The sequence below is a fragment of the Phaethon aethereus genome (assembly GCF_964289735.1).
Source record: "Phaethon aethereus genome assembly, chromosome: 18".
NCBI lineage: Eukaryota > Metazoa > Chordata > Aves > Phaethontiformes > Phaethontidae > Phaethon > Phaethon aethereus.
Window position 1 is genome coordinate 13,274,239 of NC_138594.1, and position 19,088 is coordinate 13,293,326.

The following is a 19,088-nucleotide window of genomic DNA, read 5'->3' on the forward strand; positions in this document are numbered from 1 at the left end:
CAGAGAGGAGGCTGAAGGGACGGGATCGGGCCCCCTCCCATCGCCTGCCCTCTCCCCGCCCAGTGTCACCTCTTCCCTCAAGCCAGCGCTGCTCTGGGCTGGTACGAGGCCCCAGCCCCGCAGCACCCTCGATCGCGCTTGCTTGTTCCACGCCACGTCCCATGGGCTCAGTCAGGCTGTCGCAGCCCTTAACCAGCTCCCGGGCTGCGGCACAAACGCTGGTCCTCGGGGTTGAAGCACCCGACAGTGAATTCTCACCGCTCCCCTTCCAGTCCCGAGGCCACCCAGCTCCCGGCACGGCATCTCCGGCCTTCCTGCACGGATGGGCTCACGCAGGAGCATCGTCTGCTCCTGCTCCAACGGCACAGGCACAGCCCTGGGACTGGTCTCCGCTCCCTTCCTCCTCTTGCTCATTAATCGTACGCTGTCGGGCTGTGACTCCTTCCAGCCCCGGGCGCGGCGTGGCTGGGAGCCCGTGCCGAGCGCAGCCGGTACCGCGGCCGGGCCGGCCAGGTGACAGCCAAGGGCTGGGGACCAGCAGTCACCTTGCAGCGACGGCCCTGCAGGGACACCCAACGCGTGTCCACGGCTTCTCCGACGACCTGAGGAGCCACATTCCACTGCGGGGCAGGGAAACCAGCCCATGTTTGGGGGAAATAGCAAAGGAGGGTGACCCGGGGGCAGCCACCGTTTCCCAGTGCTCCTTCCACGTTGGCCACCACCCCGGCAGTGGGTCTGGCCTCCCCCAGAAGGTGAGGTGCTGGCTCTCCCACGTCAGAGCAGTCGCTGCTGAAGCATTCCAGCCACTGCCAAGCACCACCGTACACCGAAAGCTCCCGTCTAGCACTAAGAGCCAGCAAAGGTCACATTCCCGAACTCAGCCGCGCAGCTCGCTAACAAACCTGCTTTGTTCCCATCACTGCTCTAATTAGGAAATTGCGCCGATTTTTTTTCCCACAGTTGAACTATCAAAACTCAGGCTTGTTCTCTGCCCAAGCCTCTTCCATCTCTCCGCTGGTGACTCAGCGTGACACCAGGCCGCTTAAAAAATGTGAGCAGGGAGCAGGAAGGAGCCCATGGCTGACTCCCCGCGGTTCTGAGCGTGCAGCCCGGGGGGGTTGGCATTGCAAGGGTTTGTGTGCAAAACCGAACGCTTCCAGCGCGACCCCGGAGCGCGGGCAGCACCCTGCCCCTCGGGTCACCCCCCTGTGCGGGGCAGGGCGAGCTCGGGGTGCAGAGCGCTGAAGAGGAGGAGAAGGAAAATGGAAGAGGCCACTGCAAACCTCTCCGAAGCAGCCCCTGGTCCTGACGCGGTGTTTGCCGGGGAGGGTGGAGGACAAAGGATGCAGCGAGGTTGTTCCCAGCAGGGTGGGAGCTGAGACCCGCTGCCGGGGGGGCACCGAGCGGGGCTGCAGGGGCAGCTCTGCCCCAGGGCTGCCACTCGCGGCTACAGAGCCCGGGGCACCGTGCCCCCCGTGCCCCCAGTGCCGCGCCTCAGCCGCGGCTCTGAGCTCGCTGGTGCCAAAAAGCAACCGGACCCAGATGGTTCGAGCCCCAGCAGAACCAGTGCCAAACACACCGTTTGGGTGGACTTGGCAGCGTTCGGTTTATGGTTGGACTCGATGTTCTTAAAGGTCTTTTCCCGCCCCAAAGATTCTATGTTCTACAAAAGGGCGGCAAATCGGTGCCCCTTGGCTTTTCATCTCACCATTTTTTTTCCATGGGGCCTTCAGGAAACACTTGGGGCAGCCGGGGGTGCAGCTGTGCTGGGGGTGCAGCCATGTCAGGGGGTGCAGCCGTGCCAGAGGGTGCAGCCATGCCAGGGTGCAGCTGTGCCGGGGGTGCAGCCATGTCAGGGGGTGCAGCCGTGCTGGGGGTGCAGCCGTGCCGGAGGGTGCAGCCATGTCAGAGGGTGCAGCTGTGCCGGGGGGTGCAGCCATGCTGGGGGGTGCAGCCATGTCAGGGGGTGCAGCCGAGTCAGGGGGTGCAGCCGTGCTGGGGTGCAGCCGTGCCGGGGTGCAGCCATGTCAGGGTGCAGCCATGCCGGGGGCTGCAGCCATGTCAGGGTGCAGCCATGCTGGGGGGTGCAGCCATGTCAGGGGGTGCAGCCGTGCCGGGGTGCAGCCATGCTGGGGGGTGCAGCCATGTCAGGGGGTGCAGCCGAGTCAGGGGGTGCAGCCATGCCGAGGGTGCAGCCATGTCAGGGTGCAGCCATGCTGGGGGGTGCAGCCATGTCAGGGGGTGCAGCCGTGCCGGGGTGCAGCCATGCTGGGGGGTGCAGCCGTGCTGGGGTGCAGCCATGTCAGGGTGCAGCCATGCCGGGGGCTGCAGCCATGTCAGGGTGCAGCCATGCTGGGGGGTGCAGCCATGTCAGGGGGTGCAGCCGTGCCGGGGTGCAGCCATGCTGGGGGGTGCAGCCATGTCAGGGGGTGCAGCCGAGTCAGGGGGTGCAGCCGTGCCGAGGGTGCAGCCATGTCAAGGGGTGCAGCCATGTCAGGGGGTGCAGCTGAGTCAGGGGGTGCAGCCATGTCAGGGGGTGCAGCCGTGCCGGGGTGCAGCCATGCTGGGGGGTGCAGCCATGTCAGGGGGTGCAGCCGAGTTAGGGGGTGCAGCCGTGCCGGCGGTGCAGCCATGTCAAGGGGTGCAGCAGAGTCAGGGGGTGCAGCCGTGCCGGGGTGCAGCCGTGCTGGGGTGCAGGCGGCCCCTCCGCAGGCAGCGCTGCCATCCAGCTGTGTTGGCACAGAAACCACCACGGCGCTGCCACCGCGTCGCTGCGTTACACAGTTTAATTAAACACCGAGTGAAAGGGCCGCTGCCATTGAACGAGGAGGGGGAGAAGCTCCCAGGCCGTCGGGGCGGCAAGGAGGCCTTTGCCCCAAACCAACTTCTAGACGATTCAGAGCGCGGCGGGGGCGGCTGCAGGACGAGAAACAAAGCCCCAGCGAGCGAACGAACGAACGGCGCCGACGTTCAGCGGCTCCGCTGCCTCCTGGACAACGTTGAATACGAGCCCGTTTAAAGGCAATGCCGCTTGCGTAACGCCGGCAGTAATTCCCTCTCCCCCACAGCCTCACGCGCCGTTCCCAGGGACGGTTGCGGGCGGAGGGTCTGTGCCGGCCCCGGGGCGAGGGCAGCCGCAGGCAGCGCTCCCGGGGAGCGGGACCGTCTCTGCGCGGGGCGGCGGGGAAAAGGCAGCGCCGTCTCCCGGCGGAGCTTCCCCCTTCCCCCAGCCGCTGCCTCCTGCGCGGGGCGGGGATCCTGCATTGCCACGCCGGTCACGTTAAATGCCGCGGTGGCTGGATCCAGCACCGAGCGGCGTGTCGGAAGTACCACAGAGACTCCGGGAGAGGTGACAAATCACCCGCTCCTGTAAAGGTCAAGGGACTGAAATTCACTGTCACCTTCGCACGTGCTGCGTCTGTTACAGGCAGGTTTGCCCTGGTGTGTGTCCGGTGGCCCGAACCCCTCCGGTGCCTCCGGCAAGGGGCCAGGGCCGTGCCACGGCCGGCGGCACCGGGGAGGGCGCCGGGCGCTGCGTGGGAGCAGCAGACGAAGCAGCGTGAGGTTGTGCGTATTCTCCAAAGTTTAATTAGCAACGAGCGATGTTGCCTCAGCAACTTTCTTCAAGGGAGGACACTCCTCTACTTAACTCAACATCTGGCCAACTAAAACACAGCTGGAGGAGCTCCGTGCTCAGCTCGCACTGTGGGGTGCCAGTTCCCGCCCTGCTGCCAAGCTGAGCCAGTACAGGGAGTGTTAATTAAACAGCGTTAAACGCGGCGCAGCTGCTTTCTCAGGGCCACGGGAACCCCCGGCACCTCCTCTGGCAGGGCCGGGGCCCGAGCGAGCACCAAGGGCCCCTCGTCCTGCGCCCGCGCTGGCAGAACCGAGCGCGAGGGTGGTGCTGCATGAGGGTGCTGCTCCTGCAAACGGTGCCCTCAGGAACCATGCCCACCCAAGAGGGGTGACGGCCACACTCAGGGGGGCTGCGCTAGCTGCTTGGGCGGCTGGACAACCCCACCGAGCTGGAAGCATCCAGAATCCTGCCGAGGGAGGGGAAATCAGACCCCAACCCAGCCAGGGCCAGGACAACACAGCTGCTGCTGTGATGCGGACCGAGCCACACGCTCCCTGCGAGCCCAGCATCAGGTGCAGACTGTTTATTACTCAGCTTGTCAACAATTCCAGAGCAATTTTTGCAAAAAGCTCCCTTTTCAGCTTCACTGCAAACCCAAGGATGGGCTCCCTGGCCCAAGATCCAGCCCATTACTCCAGCCTGCCAGGAGAGCCCTCTTCCCCTGGAAGCCGTTCCTCTGGGGAGCCCGTGGTGGGCTGCCCGACCCTGCGCCGCTCCGGGCCCGTGGGTGTCGAGGGACGGGCAGGGGCTGCTCTACCCCCGCAGCAGCAAGGCAACAAGGCAACACACAGGCGCTTGGCTCAGGGGCCGCGCCAGGGCTGCCCGGGCACGGCTGCTGTCGGCTACAGAGGAGCCTTCCGGGGCCAGCCAGGCAACCAGGATTGTTGCTGTTCCACATGGAGCCTGTTCTGAAATTTCCTGCCCCCGTCTCTCCCAGGAGCAGGGAGTAAGAGGGGAGGGAGGAGGAGGGCAACTCTTGCTCATCCAAAACATTTACTGTGAAAACACGAGGCTAGAAGAGGAATCGGTGAAACCATTAGAAACAGTTTATTGTTACAGCACACCACAAAGGTCACGCCACTCCTGGCTCTTCTCTCAAGGAGACATGGTACAATCTGGTGCAGGGACTAGAAGAGGAAGCTGCTGGCAATCTGCTCCAAACTTTCCTGTTAGTTCAGTAAATGGCCTCTTTACTGTATTAACAAATGCAAGGAGCTGCATTAACCCCTTCAGCACTAACCCCACTCCCTCTCTGGACCAGCCTCCACCCAAGGAAAGCACCGAGCGAGAGCGCAGCCAGCACCAGGGCGTTCAGCTCCCCGGCCGGCAGGACCTGGCACAGCCTCGCTGCAGCCTCCCGGGGATGGTTTGCTTGTGTCTCTCTCGCTGCCAGGACGTTCACGAGAAAGCAAAGTGGAGCACGGGGACTGCGGCACTCTCCCTCCTCGCCCGCGGCGAGGTGTGCCAACCCTCTTTAACAGGGTTTGCGCAAAGAGCTAGCAGCAAAAGCTGTGCTCCCAGGAAAGGTCCCTCCAAGCCCTTACTGGGAAAGTCCAGCGTTCACTCCTATGAATCACAAATTAAATAGGGTAAAATTAAACAAGTCGACACCAGGCTAGCAACGGACTGAAGGAGCCTTGAAGGAAAATGCGTTGCACAAAAACGCTACAGACACCACCGTGCTGATGAAGACAAGGCTCTCTCTGGTGGAAAAAGTGTGCATTGCAAGACAGCCAGGATGGTAACTCGGAGCAGACCAAAGCCTTGCCTAGAGAAAAAACCACCCACAGGAGTGTGGAACAGGAGACAGCCCTGTCCCATCTCAGCTCCGGCTGTGAGAGCTGGGTGAGGGGGCTGGCTGTCCCAAGCCCTGGCCGGGGGAACGGGCGCGTTCAGCATAGGCACGAGGGCCGCTTTAAGCCCGCTCTGCCAGTTTCAGAGAAAGCTGTTGCTGGCAGAAGTTGTGCTGCTCAGCAAACGGGAGTCCAAGGCTTGTGGGACCTCAGCTTTGCTGTGAACACTGAGCGAGCGTGCAGCGGAACTGAAAATGGGGCAACTCCAAAGCGCCTTGAGGCCCCGCTCCTCGGGGAGGACGAGGATGCCCCAGCCAGTTTTTGGAACGTAACAAACGGAGATGACACAGGAAGCATGACTTGGTTGCTGCTGGCCCATCACCACACGGAGAGCAGCACAGTCTCTGGGATTACTTATTATTGTCTAGCACCAGATCACATAACCCCAAAGGCAGTCACTAGAAGTCTTCCAGGACCCTCTGGTCCTTCTTCTGCTGTCCAGAAACAGGGACTAAGGGTTGTAGCTTCAAGAACATAATAAAGATCCGCAGTGTCCTGAAGAGCATCTGCAAGCTGGCAAGTAAGCTTGCTTCCAAGAACAGCTAAATCTGCCCACCACCTGGCTGGCCAGGCAGCTTTCCAAACACTCCATCATTGTGCTGACCCGAGCACCCTGCTACACCACGCCAAGCACCAGACCGTCCTCCACAGCGCAGGCTCAGAGGGAACTGCTCTCACCTCTAACTACTTACTGAGCAGAGTCTTTGGAGTGTTGATTTAAGAAGCTTCCTGCCTCACGTCTGGTACAGAATGAGCCTCACGTTCCCCCGTAGGGTTGGAGACAGGAAAGGTCAGGCAGGGGTAAACATCATATACGAGCTGACAAGCGGAAGCAGAATCGATCTCAACCCAACTGAACGTTGCAAAGGTGAACTTTGATGGTGGTGCAGAGCCAACAAGGGATGACTCCTTGCTGTAATTTTAAGAGGCTCATCAGATTTCTGTCACCCCAGGTCTCACTCAGCACCATGGATTACCAGAGGCAGGCAGAGCGGGATCTGATGGGAATCTTTACTGACCGCCTCCGACTCACACGCGGCGAGAGGCCAGCTCCTCACCTCGCACGGGAGATCGGGCCTCTCCCCGAGTCAGCGCTGCTGCCAGCAAAGGCAAAGCCAAGCAATCACTCTGAACTTTGCTCAAATGGAACACCCTCACGCGTCAGCTGGTTTTCCACAAGGCTGACAGAACCGTTTTCAACACGTAGCATGGGTGTTGCTACCTGCGCAAGCTCAGCTGCCTGCACTCTGCCCGTGCCCTTTCAGAGCCTTGTGCATGCCAGCCAGTCTGACCTACACGAGGACAAGAGACACCAGCAGGACCTTCCAAAGACAGAATGAGAAGAGGAAAAGCAAAGGGACCAAGAGGAGTGCAGACACCAGCGTGGTCCGGAGGGCTCCTGCGGGCAGGGGTTCATTCTTGCCTAGCCCGATGCCCAGGACGGCCGTTTCAAACACACGATCATGTCGAGGGTGGGTCTTCCTGGGGATTCAGTCAGAGCAAAGGCAGATTCACCACTGAAATCAAACCTAAGGAAAGCATTTGGCTTTGGAAGTTTGAGAGTTGTTGTTTAATCCCGAGACAGCGCAGCTGAGTGAGTTCAGAATTTAAGTTACAAAAAAAGAAAGCACTAGAAAATAATCTTGATACAAGAGCAATAATCAGCTGAGGTTCCCCACCTTGCACAGGGAATCCTGCTCCACAATCCGCCCAGCACAGCTGGGATGCTGCCAAGGCATTGCTTGTTCCCAGCACACGCCGGGAGGGCAAACTGTCCTGGGTGAAAGTTATGTGGGGCAATCCCCAGAAGTGGGAGTTAAGATGCTGCCACCAGTTCTGGTTTTGGCCTGTTCTTGACAGGTGACGCTTCTGTGGAAGAAACAGAAACTCGTTACAGAAACAGAGAACACAAATATCCTGAAGTCATCTCATCTCCTGTGGAAGAAAGAGGACTCGTAATCCACTCCCCCGTAGAGCAGCAAATGCTTGCACAGCACCTGAACTAATAAAAGTTTGTGATAAGTAATTCCACATATGCAGTATGTCCCTCTTTTTCACAGCACTTGAACTGAAACAGTTTCAGAATGTACCAAGCACAACTTTAGTTTTTAGCCACCAGCCCAGCGACACAGATCGAGTGCAGTGAGCAGACAAGCTTTTCCCCTCACCCCTTTGATCTGACAACGTGAGTCTCAACAAGGCTCCGTCAGCTGCACGCAGCAAGGGCAGCTTGTATTTTGTTTGGCCATCCTGCTGGCAACATACAGAGATGACATCTGATCCACGTTTACTAGTAAACAAGCACTAAAAAGAAACCAGCCCCATTCTCCACACCCCAGATCTCTCCTGGGCGGACTCCACGCAGAAGAAATGGCTTCTTACAGCTCCTGGTTTCCATAAACAGGGAATTCCAGCTTCTGCCACCGACGGTTCAGTGTTCTGCTGTCCCAGGAGACAGACTCTTTACCAGTTTGCCTTCTGGCACCCAGCTGAGTCCAGCTCTACCTCCCTGTCTCCAAGGGCAGGCTCCATTTTCAGTTCTTCAGTGTGGACAGACGTCTGGTAATGCCCTGCGAAGACTCCTGCCTCACCAGGCCAACAGCGCCCATTTGGTCACGCTGCTTCCTGAGCTCTCTCCCGCTTCCCTCTTCACACCCAGTCGCACAAACCCTGCCGCTGGGGCTGCGGATCACTCGGGAGCAAACATGCACGTAGCATCAATCGTGCAGAACTCGCGCTCTGACAGTCCTGGAATTGTGGGACTCCGGCGATCCTTATCCAGCTGGTTCAAAATTAGTTGTTACCTGAAGCAAGGTCACAAGAGCTACGAGTAGTCACGAACCTCGGTGAAATCCAGTTTTGTGCAGTGTGAATTCTAATATCTGTGGTCACAAAAAATTGCTCCTGCATAGCAGCACACTGCAATGACTTGCAGGGGGTCAGCTTGAGTGTCGTGCGAGAAAGTCTTGTCTGAGTCAAGCAGAGACACAAGAAAGGAGTTCCTCATGGAGCTTCACAATGGAACACACACTGGGCGTTTCAAGGCAGCTGGCAGTCTCAGAGCAGGTACAAGGCACGACTTAAGAACAGTAGATGTAAAAAAAAGGAACTCTTCAAAAGGAATGACTAGATGCCAACTGAACACAGAGACTAGAGCCTTGGGTCCTCTTATGGTAAAGGGTCAGCTGGATTTGTCAGAGCCATGTGGGGGAAGCCTGCGTAGCCCAGATCAACAGGGCTTTAAAACAGAAAGTTTATATTCTTTCCCATTTGCTCAGACACCTCTTACAACAGGAGAGGGTCTCAGACTACCGCATGGAACTGAGAAGAAGGATGAGAAACCAAAGCTGCAGAGCATACAGAGAAAGCGTACCTGGGATCTTTTCTGGGAGTGGCTCAGAAGGAACTTCTGGAAGCTCCATCTGTTCCTGCAAGAACATTAAAGATGACACATGACACATACCCCATATACCAAGCCGCAGTCACAGACCCTTGCACCACGGTTTTGTGCAAAGACTGCCTGGGAACAGAGTGATAATATACGAGATTTCGCACATACAAACTGACATCTGCCCCCCGAACTGCAGGAAGGGCTGTGGGCTTCAGTACTGCCCAACAAATGAGCACAAGGCTTTTAAAAATTATTATTATTATTATTATTATTATTAAATGAAACTTAACAGGACCCCCTATTAGCTATGAGTCTCCTCAAAATCAATCCTAGTTGCAGATCCTCTCCACCTCACTCTCCACTGGCTGCACGTTTCCTACAGTGGAGCCAAGCCAGTGTTTGGAACAGCCACAGGCACCACAGAGATGGGTGGGATGATAACATACACTGACTTCTGTTATCTGAGCATGATCCAGGACTTTCAAGATCTTCATGAAGTGAAGTGGAATAGATACCCAGTAAGAATAGAGGTCAGCTGGCTGTAACAGACAGCAAACAACACTTGAAAGCATCCCATTTCTAAATGGCCCTGGCGTGTGGAGCAATTAGCCTGAGCTTTGATAACTGGGCACAAACAGGTGTAATCGAGAGCTCTGGCAGAGTAAGCTAAGCTATCGAGAGTGAGGGAAAGGTACCTTCCTCCCAATTACAAACATCTTTCTGAAAGCGTGGATTAAAAGTAATTACAAGAACATCAGGTTAGTCCTACCTGAGTAATAGCGTTTAATTCTTCTAGAATGGCATCTTCATCTTCCTCAGTCAGGCTGCCAGCCAGTATCTCATCTATTTGCTAAGAAAAGGCATATTCCGGTCAACAACAGTGTAGCAGAAGCAGCTCTATGACTTGTAGAGTCATGTACTCCATGGTACATGTGCACGGGAGAGTAATTAAGCGGGCAGTGAAATAGTACTTGGAAAACTAACAGAGCTAATTTTTCTGCAGGCAACTGAGATTTAATTCCCGATCTGATTGCCTCTTAAATAAGGCTGGGAACACAGGGCACGTCACAGGAATTCTGTATGGCAGGCGGTCTCTGCTCATCACTACTCACGCACGCAGTACGTACCCTCTGGTACTCCACAGCGTCTTGGGTTTCACCTATTATTCTTTCTACTTCTTCTATTGACATAACCTGAAGAAAAGAACCAAAAATCCACGCGTGACTGAGGCCTGCGGGGAGACTGCTACAAACACCCAGGACTCTGCCCAGTCCAAGGCAAAAGTGTGCTCAGCTGACTTGGTCACACATACCTGGTGCATTTTGTTCAGACATTCATTGCCTATTTTCAGACCCTCAATGACCTTCATTTCAATCTGGGTGAATTCAATATCCTGGACCTGGAACAGGACAGACAAGGGGAAACATCACAGGCTGCCACATTGCCATCGTTCAACAGATACAGACTGCCAACATCCCCAGAGAAACTGCAAGGAGAAATCAGTCAAGAGTCTAGTGAACAGAGGACTAAATTACACCAGTAGTAAGAAATGTGCACAAGAAAAGCCTTAGCTGCACCAGCGTATCCAGCAGCCCTCTAACTGATTTTCTAGGGGACAGTCTAAGCTGAGGCCACAGTTTCCACAGCCACCCCAGAACAAATAAGTACATTTCTAAAATCAAGGTACCGAGGCAAGCCCGAGGAAGTTTCTACTGCAGCTGTCCACACCGTGACTAAAGTTCTACTAATTTACAAAACACGTTATTTCATACGTAACCCGCACTGCAGACTCAAAACACACCCACCACCTGGGTCTTGATGGAAGTCAGGGGATATGTATGATCTCAGACACACCCGCCCTCCGGACAGAGGACTAAACCCCCGTTAAGACTCGACAGTTAAAATAGGATTCCACGCAACCAACAGGAACACCGACCCCAGAAAAAAGACTTATACCAAGCACACAGCGGGCGACTTGCAGTATACAGCGACTGATGCTCGCTTACCATCCGCTCCAAGTTGCTGATTTGGTTTTCTGTTTTATCTAGAAGTTGCTCCTGGTAACGCTTCTTCTTTAGCAAGAGCACGGCTTTTCTGAAGGAAAACAGAAGGAGAAAAACTCAGCACAGATGAAAGGAAATAAGCTTAAAACAACCACATCAAAGCCAAATTCTGTGCTTTTTCCAAAAGAGGAAAAGAAAAACCACGTGCAAACTAAATGACATCTCTGAACTGCTCCTGTGAAGAATAAGGATGAGCAAATTAACCATAAGTTTGCTATCTGGTACCTGAAAATTCAGGTATATGTGTTGTGGATTAGGACTGCATTGGGCCAGCTGTGCTGTAGCAACGCAAAATGAGTTCCTCACACAAAAGGCTTACGACACACACTCAAAACAAGGCGTCAGAGATGGGCACTGATGCTCCGCGGCGAAGAGAACGACTCTTCGAAGAGCTGCTTTAGCACCAGCGCTGGAACACAGGCAGCCTCTCCTGGTTGTAACTGAGAGACTCTAAACGACACTTCCTTCCTGAAACAACCTGCAAAAGCCTCCGCAGCTCATCAGCGCCCACGATTCGGTCATTCTTCCTCCCCAGGAAGACGCCGCCGCGCTTCGCGCCCCGGGCGGAGGCGACCCCTCCCCACTCACTCTTTCTTGCCCTCTTTCAGCAGCTGCCGGGCCAGCGCTCGCTCCCGCTCCAGGGCTCCGCTGATCCGCTTCTGGTACTGCTTCAGTTTGTCCCGCTGCTGCTTCAGTTGCTGAAGGAGAGAGGGAGGGAGGGAGAGACGGACGGACAGACCCCGTCACAAGTCGCGCCCTGAGGGCTCCCGCACCCCGCCAGGCCCGGGCGGCGCCAGCCCCTACCCAGGCCCGGTCCTCCCCGCCCGTCACCGGGGGACACCAGCACCAGCAAACCCCGGGGCGACACCAGCAGCAGCAGCCGTCGCCGCCGCCGTCGTCGTCTACAGCGACACGACCCCCCGGCCTCGCCCCCGCCGTTTTCTGCGAGCCCCCCGCCCCGGGGCCAGCGGCTCTGCCGTTCCCTGCGCAGGGAAAGGCGCCGGCGCTGCCCCAGCTGGGCCCGGCCCCCCCCGCGGCCCCGCTCCGCTCCGTTCCGTTCCGCGGCGAGGGCTCCCGCAGGCCGCCCCGCCGGGCCGGGCCCGCCGCCGCGCTTACCAGCACCGCCTTGTCCTGCTCGGTGACGCGGCTCCGCCGCTTCCGCCCGAAGAGGTTCCCCATGGCCCCGCCGCCGCCGCCGCTCCTGCCCCGGGCGGCACGGCCGCCCCGCCCCGGCCCCGCCCCCCGACGGCGGCCGCGCAGGCCCCGGCCCGGCAAAACGCGAAGGCGAAGGAGCGCGCGGCGTAGGGGAGGGCGCGGGCCGCCAGGGGGCGCTATGGGGGCGCGGCGGGAAGGGGCGGGGTACGGGGGGCTGCGGGGGAGGGGGGGCTGCGGGGGGGGTGTAGGGAGCAGGAGATGGAGCGGTATGGGGATGGGGCGCTGCCGGAGGTGGGGTGCTATAGGGCAGAGGGGGGGCACTGGGGCCCTGCAGGAGATGCGATGGGGCAGGGGCAGCTGCAGGGCTGTGGGGTGGTGACGAGTGCAGACCCCCGGCCGCTCGTGCCCCCGCAGGGTTGAGGCGCCGGCGCTGCCCGGGGGTTTCGGGTCCCTGGGGGCGGTTGGGCAGAAGTGGACGTGGCCCCACCTCAAAGGCCTGATGGCGGGGAGAGGCGGGGCAGCTGCGGGCCGGGACAGGCCGCGGCGGTGGCTGTGACCTCCACTTTATTGGGCCCACGGGCACCGGGGACTCACGCCGAGGGCACGGCGGCTCCGCGGGCTGCACCGAGCCCTTCGGTAGCCCCCAGCCCCACGGGTGGGAATCCTGCCCCGCGCCGCTCCCGTATCCAGAGCCATCCCTGCTCTCCCTTCCCGTCCTGTTCCACAGCTCAACCACAACCAGCTCGCAGCCTTTGCCCGGAGGAAGAGCCAGCGCGGCCGCTGTGCCCCCCAGCCACCCCACGACTGCCCGGTCCGGTCGTGGTTATTTTTGGAGGCGCTGCGCCCGCAATACGGCGCTCCCCACGGTGATCAACGCTCGCTGAACAACTGGGGTCTGCGAGGTGAAGTGCCAAAAAATGCCTTTCTCCCTGCTGCACTTCCACACTAGATCACCCAACCGCTCGCCCTGCGCCCCTAATTATGGTTTTGCCTCTGGAGAAGGTGATTAGAGACCAGTCAGCCTTCGCTTCCATGCTGCTGCCACAAACAAACCGCCCTCCTGCAGAGTGGCAGCAGGGTTGAGGTGGGAAATAATTGAAATAAAACCGTGTAGAAGGCGGTTCCCAGTGCCATGGCCCCAGCGATGCTGAGCCCCGCGGATGCCGCTGCCCAGGCAGCCCAGCACAGCGGTGGTTGTCACCCTGAGGGGCAGCTGGGACACAACCCACCTCTCACTGGCCCTGATGGTTGACCCAACGGCTCCTCTTGCCCACCCTTGCCCCCTCCTGAAGTCTCCGAGCTCCAGGTCCAGCCGGGAGAGAGCCCCCAGCCCCCTGTACTGTCACCGCTGGCACCAGAATGGGAACGTGCGGCACTGGTGGGGATTCGGAGCCACAAAGTAGAAACGCTCCGTTTCTGCTCAACTTCTGCAGCAGTGACCTGGGCTTGGACAAGTGTCTTTCACCCAGGATCTCCCCGTGCAACCGGCCTCTTCTTGGTGGGGAAACTGCCCTGAATCACAGAGCGTGTTCACCTAAAATTTAACTTGGTTCCCCTTGGGCCACAGCTGTGTCCTTTCCCCATTTCTGTCCCAGGAAATGATCCTCAGGCTGGGAAGTGTTTCTGCATTTATTTTTTATTAACCATTAATTTGTTTGTAATTGTTTTACTCTCACATTACAATTGTGTGATTTTTTTTTTTTTTTGTAAAATAAATAGAGATAAGTGAACTTTTAGGTAGGATGCTCTCCAGATCCTCGGTTAAACTTCATGATTGAATCTCTGCATCAGACCTGTGATAATACAGCCCACACACGCACACGCTTAGATGAAAGCTAAACAGGCCGAGTTAGTTAAAAACCCACCTCCTGGCCGCAGGGGCTGGCTGGCACCGGGGAGCGCTGGCAAGGAGCAGCGGCTTCCCACCACGCACCTTCGCATTTTGCCAGGTATTTCTCATTCCTTTAATGAGTACACTGATATAAGTTAAAAACCTATCGTTTGTGGTTGTTTTTTTTTTAAGCTGTGTATGTTAATCGGTTATGTGTAGATCCCAAACTCCGGCTCCATGCTTGCCGGCCCTTCGTCGGCCCCTGGCGTGGGCAGGGCGGAGGAGATGCGTACCGCTGGGACCGACACCGCAGCAGCACAGGAGCCGCTCAGCGGGTCGGGAAGAGGCACAGCTCTCTTAGACCATAATTAACTTTTGGTAACTCAAAAGTGGACTTTTAAGTAGATTTTCTTAAGGTTAAAGCCTTTCATTCGTCATCCTGCGAAGTGGCCCTCGGCCTCCTTGCCACAGGGGGGACGGCAACAGTGCCCAGGGCAAGGACACGGCACCCAGCCCCTGGCACCTGCTCCACCTCCACGGTGCAGGGACCCCCAGTGACACCAGTATCCAGACGTGCGTACGGCACTTCACATTTGGCTTCCCTGCAGCAAGCCTGCGACAGCCAGCGGGCCAACTCCACGACCCCTGCATGGCCCAGCTGCCCCAACACATAGAGGAAACAAGATCATCTGGTGTATGAGGAGCAGTGACAGCTCAGACGCACTCCGCAGGCACCATGGCAGAGGTGAAGGCACTATCCGCACAGGGAGAGAATGATTCTCACTCCTTCCCTCGTTAATACTTCCTTCACTGTCGGCCTCATCACTGGCAGAGTTTGCTGGGAGCTTGCAGACCCCGTGATAGCGGCTGGAAGAAAAATGGGACTTCTGGACTCAGCAGGTCAACGTTTGTCGCTGCAGTCATTTTTGCACAGTGCCAGTTCTGTTCTTAGCCAGCTAAATTGCACCTCGGCAGCAACCACTTGAAAGGAACCTGCCCTTCGGCTTTGCCTACCCCTTCCCCACACCCATCTCCAGACCCGTCATGGGCTTCAAGGGACAGAAACATTCATTATTCAGCTGTGGAAGGTGCGGAAGATGGAGCAGGCTTTCCCCTAGACAGCTGGGACAAAGCCGTTTTGCTCAAAGCAGGATGACCTGCTGTCTTCTCCCCCTTTAGTGATTCTCTTGTGCTCAGACCACGTGTGGTTACACGCCCAGTTCTGCAGGGACAAACAAGCCACAGCCACGTCCACACAATGTGTGCAGCTGCATACACACGGCAGCAAGCGTGCAAATTCTCCTGACCATCACCTCGCTGAATATTAGCACACCGGAGCGAGACAGAAGCCCGTGGCTTGACCCTGGAGCCTCCCTCGCTGGCTGGGCAGAGCTCCCACGCTGTCAAACGTGTTTGTGGAGTTCACTGTGAGCAGAAGGACAGTGACTGCAGAAGTAACAGTGACTGAGATACCCCAGACCTCCCCACCAGCACCGTATGCTTGGGTGGAAAGTGGTTACATGAGTGACTTGCTCCAGGCTTGTTGGGACATTAGAGATGTCCGTTTCCTTTTTCCTTCTTCTTCCTGTATGTGCAACCTTACAGTACGGGGGCATCCTGCTCTGCTCCTGCCATCTCCTCAAGCCCCTTTCCTCAGGATCCCTGCCTCCCCTTGCCACCATGCCACTTTCTGTCTCTGCTTCCACTGGAGAGGACGCTGCAGAGGACAAGGTTCATGCAGAGGAGATGCTTTCCTGCCTCCCTCGCCCATGCTCAGGCAGTGCAGGAGCACGTATGTTGTTCTGCAGATGGACAGCTCTGATCTCGCTGCCCCGTCGGAGGAATTGCTGTTTGGCACGGGGTAGGCAGCAGCTGGAGGGGTCCCGCGGTCTGGTTGAACGCACAGAGCTGTAGGTGAGTCCTGACCTCAGTCCTTAAAGCAACCTACGCTCCAGCAAAATGAAGAAACAAAGACTAGAACAGAAAGCCCTTTTCAAGGGTATTGCCTCATCCAGTCCTTCCAAGCTCAGGAGCCGTGTTTCTAACAGAGAAGCCAACCACTGGAAACAAAATTTTAGAGGATATAGCTGGAAAAAAACCCAAAAAACAAAATCAAAAAAGGAGATTGTCTCTCTTCCCCTTGTCAAAATCATCAGTAGCTAAGTCAGAAAAAAAATGTTCAAGTTATGGGTTGCAGCAGCAGCCAACACTAAACATTCAAGTCGATAATTTCACTATGTACATTACGGGGGAGACATGGCCCTGCCCGCTGGGACTCCCTTCTCCAGTGCCGCTGCCACGAGCCGTTATCTGATCCGCTTCTCCACTGAGTACACCGAGATGTAGTAGTCATTGCTTCCGACTGCCAGATGAGGCTGTGGGAAGAGCAAATTGGGGAGAAACGTACAGGTGTCATGCAGTAATGAGAGGCACATCACAGGCAAAATGGTAACGGTCGACATTTTCAGCAGTAACACCCAGATGCTCGAAAGCTCTTAAGTGCATCTGCCAACGCAGCTCTGACGACATTTCTGCCAGCACCTACATTGTCTCAGCGAGTTATATGCCCATTGCAGCCGGAGGGAAAAATTATGGCGACTATTAGTCGCCAACCGCTAACATAATTTTTCTAAATGACTGCAAATCTGCTAGTTAGGAACAGTCGCTTGGACTGAAAATTAGCATTCCCTCCACTGAGAGGCCCAGGAACAATTCCAGCTGTGGAGACCCAGGCTGGACATGGCTTTGTTTGTTTGCTTATTTAAAAAGCAAAACATTGCCAATGATTAGCCTCTTCTTTCTCCGTCCCCCAAACTGTAGACAGCGGAATCGCTGTTCAGCTTTCTGCGAGCAGCTTTTCAAAACCGAGGGGGAGAGCAGCTTTCCTTTAACCTTGGTATCTTCAGGATGCAAAATGCGTATAACCTAGACAGGAAAGCTGCCTTCCCTCTCCCTGCCCAGCTAATACCAAATCACAGCATAGCACAGCTCTTCTCTCCACCAGGCCCTTTATCATTCCCACTGCTCTTTCCCATTACACATTAAATATTTGCGTTCCGATCTGCAGGTTTCTAAAATAACTCTCTGTCTAAATGCCGCCTTTAACCTCCTCCTGTTTTTCCTATCCATTCACATTGTTTTCTTAGGCTCTCAATCTCCTTCATTTATGCTCGTCTCTGGGTGAGCAGAAGTCCATAACGCAGATGGGCACCTGCCTCCTAATTAAGTAGCAACCAGATTCTCTTTCTAACGACTACTGCAGAGCCACCTCAGCTGTGACATATTCCAGAATTTCCTTTTGACTCTGATTCATTCTAGACTTTATCAGCTTATGCCTTTAATTTTTGCAGTTCTCTCATTTTTCTGAAGTGCATTTTTTCTTCTGCACAGCATCAGGTCTTCCTCAAGCCTTACATAAGGCGGCGTAAAAGCAGCCCCCGAGCCTCAAGGGTGAGCCTACCGTCTGAAAGAGAAGAGCCACGGAATAAGTAAGCACATAAAGTTTTATGTGCTGAAGTGAGAGACTGCACCTCTCCAGTCAGCTCCAGGCAAATTCACCTTGGACAACTTCTGTGGCAAGAATTACAGAGCTAAGCCAGGCTGCAGTCCCAGAGTGATGGGAAGAAATGGGAACCGTATATCAAGTTGATCCACAAGTAAAAAGGGCTCAGCCCTTGGCAGTCCTGTTCTAGTGGTAGGTGCACATCACAAACCAGTGCAGCGGCAGCACTGCCAGCGTGGTCGTCTGCAACAGCTCGGAGGACACCGAAGGACCTGGGGCTCAAAGCATCCTCAGAAGACGAGGTTGGGGCAGCACCTCTCTGTGCCAGAGGAGTCTCTGTGCCTTTCTCTCTTTCAACACAGACATTAACCAAGAAATGCAAATTCCAAAACCCAAAAAGAAAGAATACAGACCCAGTGAGGATGGAAAGCCAGGCAGCTGATGGCCCCAACTCTTTGTCCCATAAAACCATCGTAGTATTTGATATTGTTGATCAGCTCCCCACTTCCATTGTAGATTGCAGTGAACTGATTCATTGAGCCACTGGAAGGGAATGAGGAGAACATGGTGTCACCGAGAATGCCTGTGGTAATAACAATATTGTTGCCGACAGCCCCCTTTTCAGCTGTGTCAACTGAGCTGTTCGTCAGACTAGTGTGCAACGAGTTCTTGTAAAGGCGAGGAGACTGACTTTAACTGTACCATGGCAACCTCAGCACAGAGATATTTCCAGAAAGGCTTTAACCACAGTTACCTGTTACACTGCAGGACTGAGACAGAAAACATGAAGAGCTGATGCACACACACCCCGAGAGCAGATCCCCCAACCATCTCCAGGATACGTGGCTGCGGAGCAGGTCCTGGTCCCCACTCAGAAGCCAAAAATACACACGCTGACTTTGAACGGGGATCTGACATAGGAGGGTAAAACCGCACACCATCACTAAGTCACCAGCGCAGAGGTTTTATTAATGCATGTAAAGGATAAAATTCGTGAGCTGCAGACATAGGAAAGAAGCTGAACTGTTTGTGGTGAGGTTTAAACAAATAAAAAAACTAACAAAAACCCATGAATGATGTCTGCAGAGCCAAATTGCCCTCTCCGTCCACCCCAAGGGTGCAGGAGATGAAACTAGAACTTACCATGCAAAGAGGTTTGCTTGTGGGTGAATGTCAAGGGCCGTCAGCCCTTTGACTATCTGAAGGACCTTCATAGACTCTGGCATCCGGGGGTCAAAGAAGCGCACGTCTCCATTTACACTGCCAACACAAGAGTTTCACAACATCAGGCTGTTCCCAAACCAGATCCCAAAGCCCAGGAACTCAAGCCATACGCCTGTCTGTGAGCTGACCACCTCCATCAGAAAATTAGGATAGAGAGGACACGCACCCTGGCCTCCTCCGTCAGTATGGCTGAATTCCCACTGATGTCACTTATACTCGGTACCATCCACGACGCATTAAGTGCTGTGCAAACAGCTCTGCCTCTGCCCTCACGAGTGATCCATTACTACTTCTATCGCTTACAGCTCATCGCTGAGTGTAAGTGCCTTTACTGTTATGTCATACTCAATACACCAAGCTGCATGTCAGACCCAAATTCCTGCTCCTTTTCACAGTAGGAAATTGTATTAGAAAACTCAAACCAGATGGGAT

At 55.8% G+C, this 19,088-nt stretch overlaps 2 protein-coding genes across 3 annotated transcripts in view; both read right to left on the reverse strand.

Annotated features, from left to right (window-relative positions):
• Nucleotides 1-7,306: 7,306 nt before the first annotated feature.
• CHMP6 (charged multivesicular body protein 6) lies at nt 7,307-12,123 on the reverse strand (the record flags this gene model as incomplete). Its single annotated transcript, XM_082008347.1, has 8 exons — nt 7,307-7,359; nt 8,864-8,918; nt 9,651-9,731; nt 10,009-10,074; nt 10,194-10,280; nt 10,888-10,975; nt 11,533-11,642; nt 12,061-12,123. 8 exons carry the CDS (start codon nt 12,121-12,123, stop codon nt 7,307-7,309), a joined length of 603 nt encoding a protein of 200 aa, XP_081864473.1.
• Nucleotides 12,124-15,749: 3,626 nt separating this feature from the next.
• Nucleotides 15,750-19,088, reverse strand: part of RPTOR (regulatory associated protein of MTOR complex 1) — a gene marked incomplete at its 5' end in the record, with an annotated part of 156,046 nt that continues 152,707 nt past the window's right edge. For both annotated transcript variants that reach the window (XM_082008349.1, XM_082008348.1), the window contains 3 exons: nt 15,750-16,305; nt 17,846-17,975; nt 18,576-18,692. In XM_082008349.1, the coding sequence (XP_081864475.1) occupies nt 16,237-16,305; nt 17,846-17,975; nt 18,576-18,692 (316 nt within the window). In that variant the 3' untranslated portion in view covers nt 15,750-16,236. The remainder of the gene's footprint in view (nt 16,306-17,845; nt 17,976-18,575; nt 18,693-19,088) is intronic.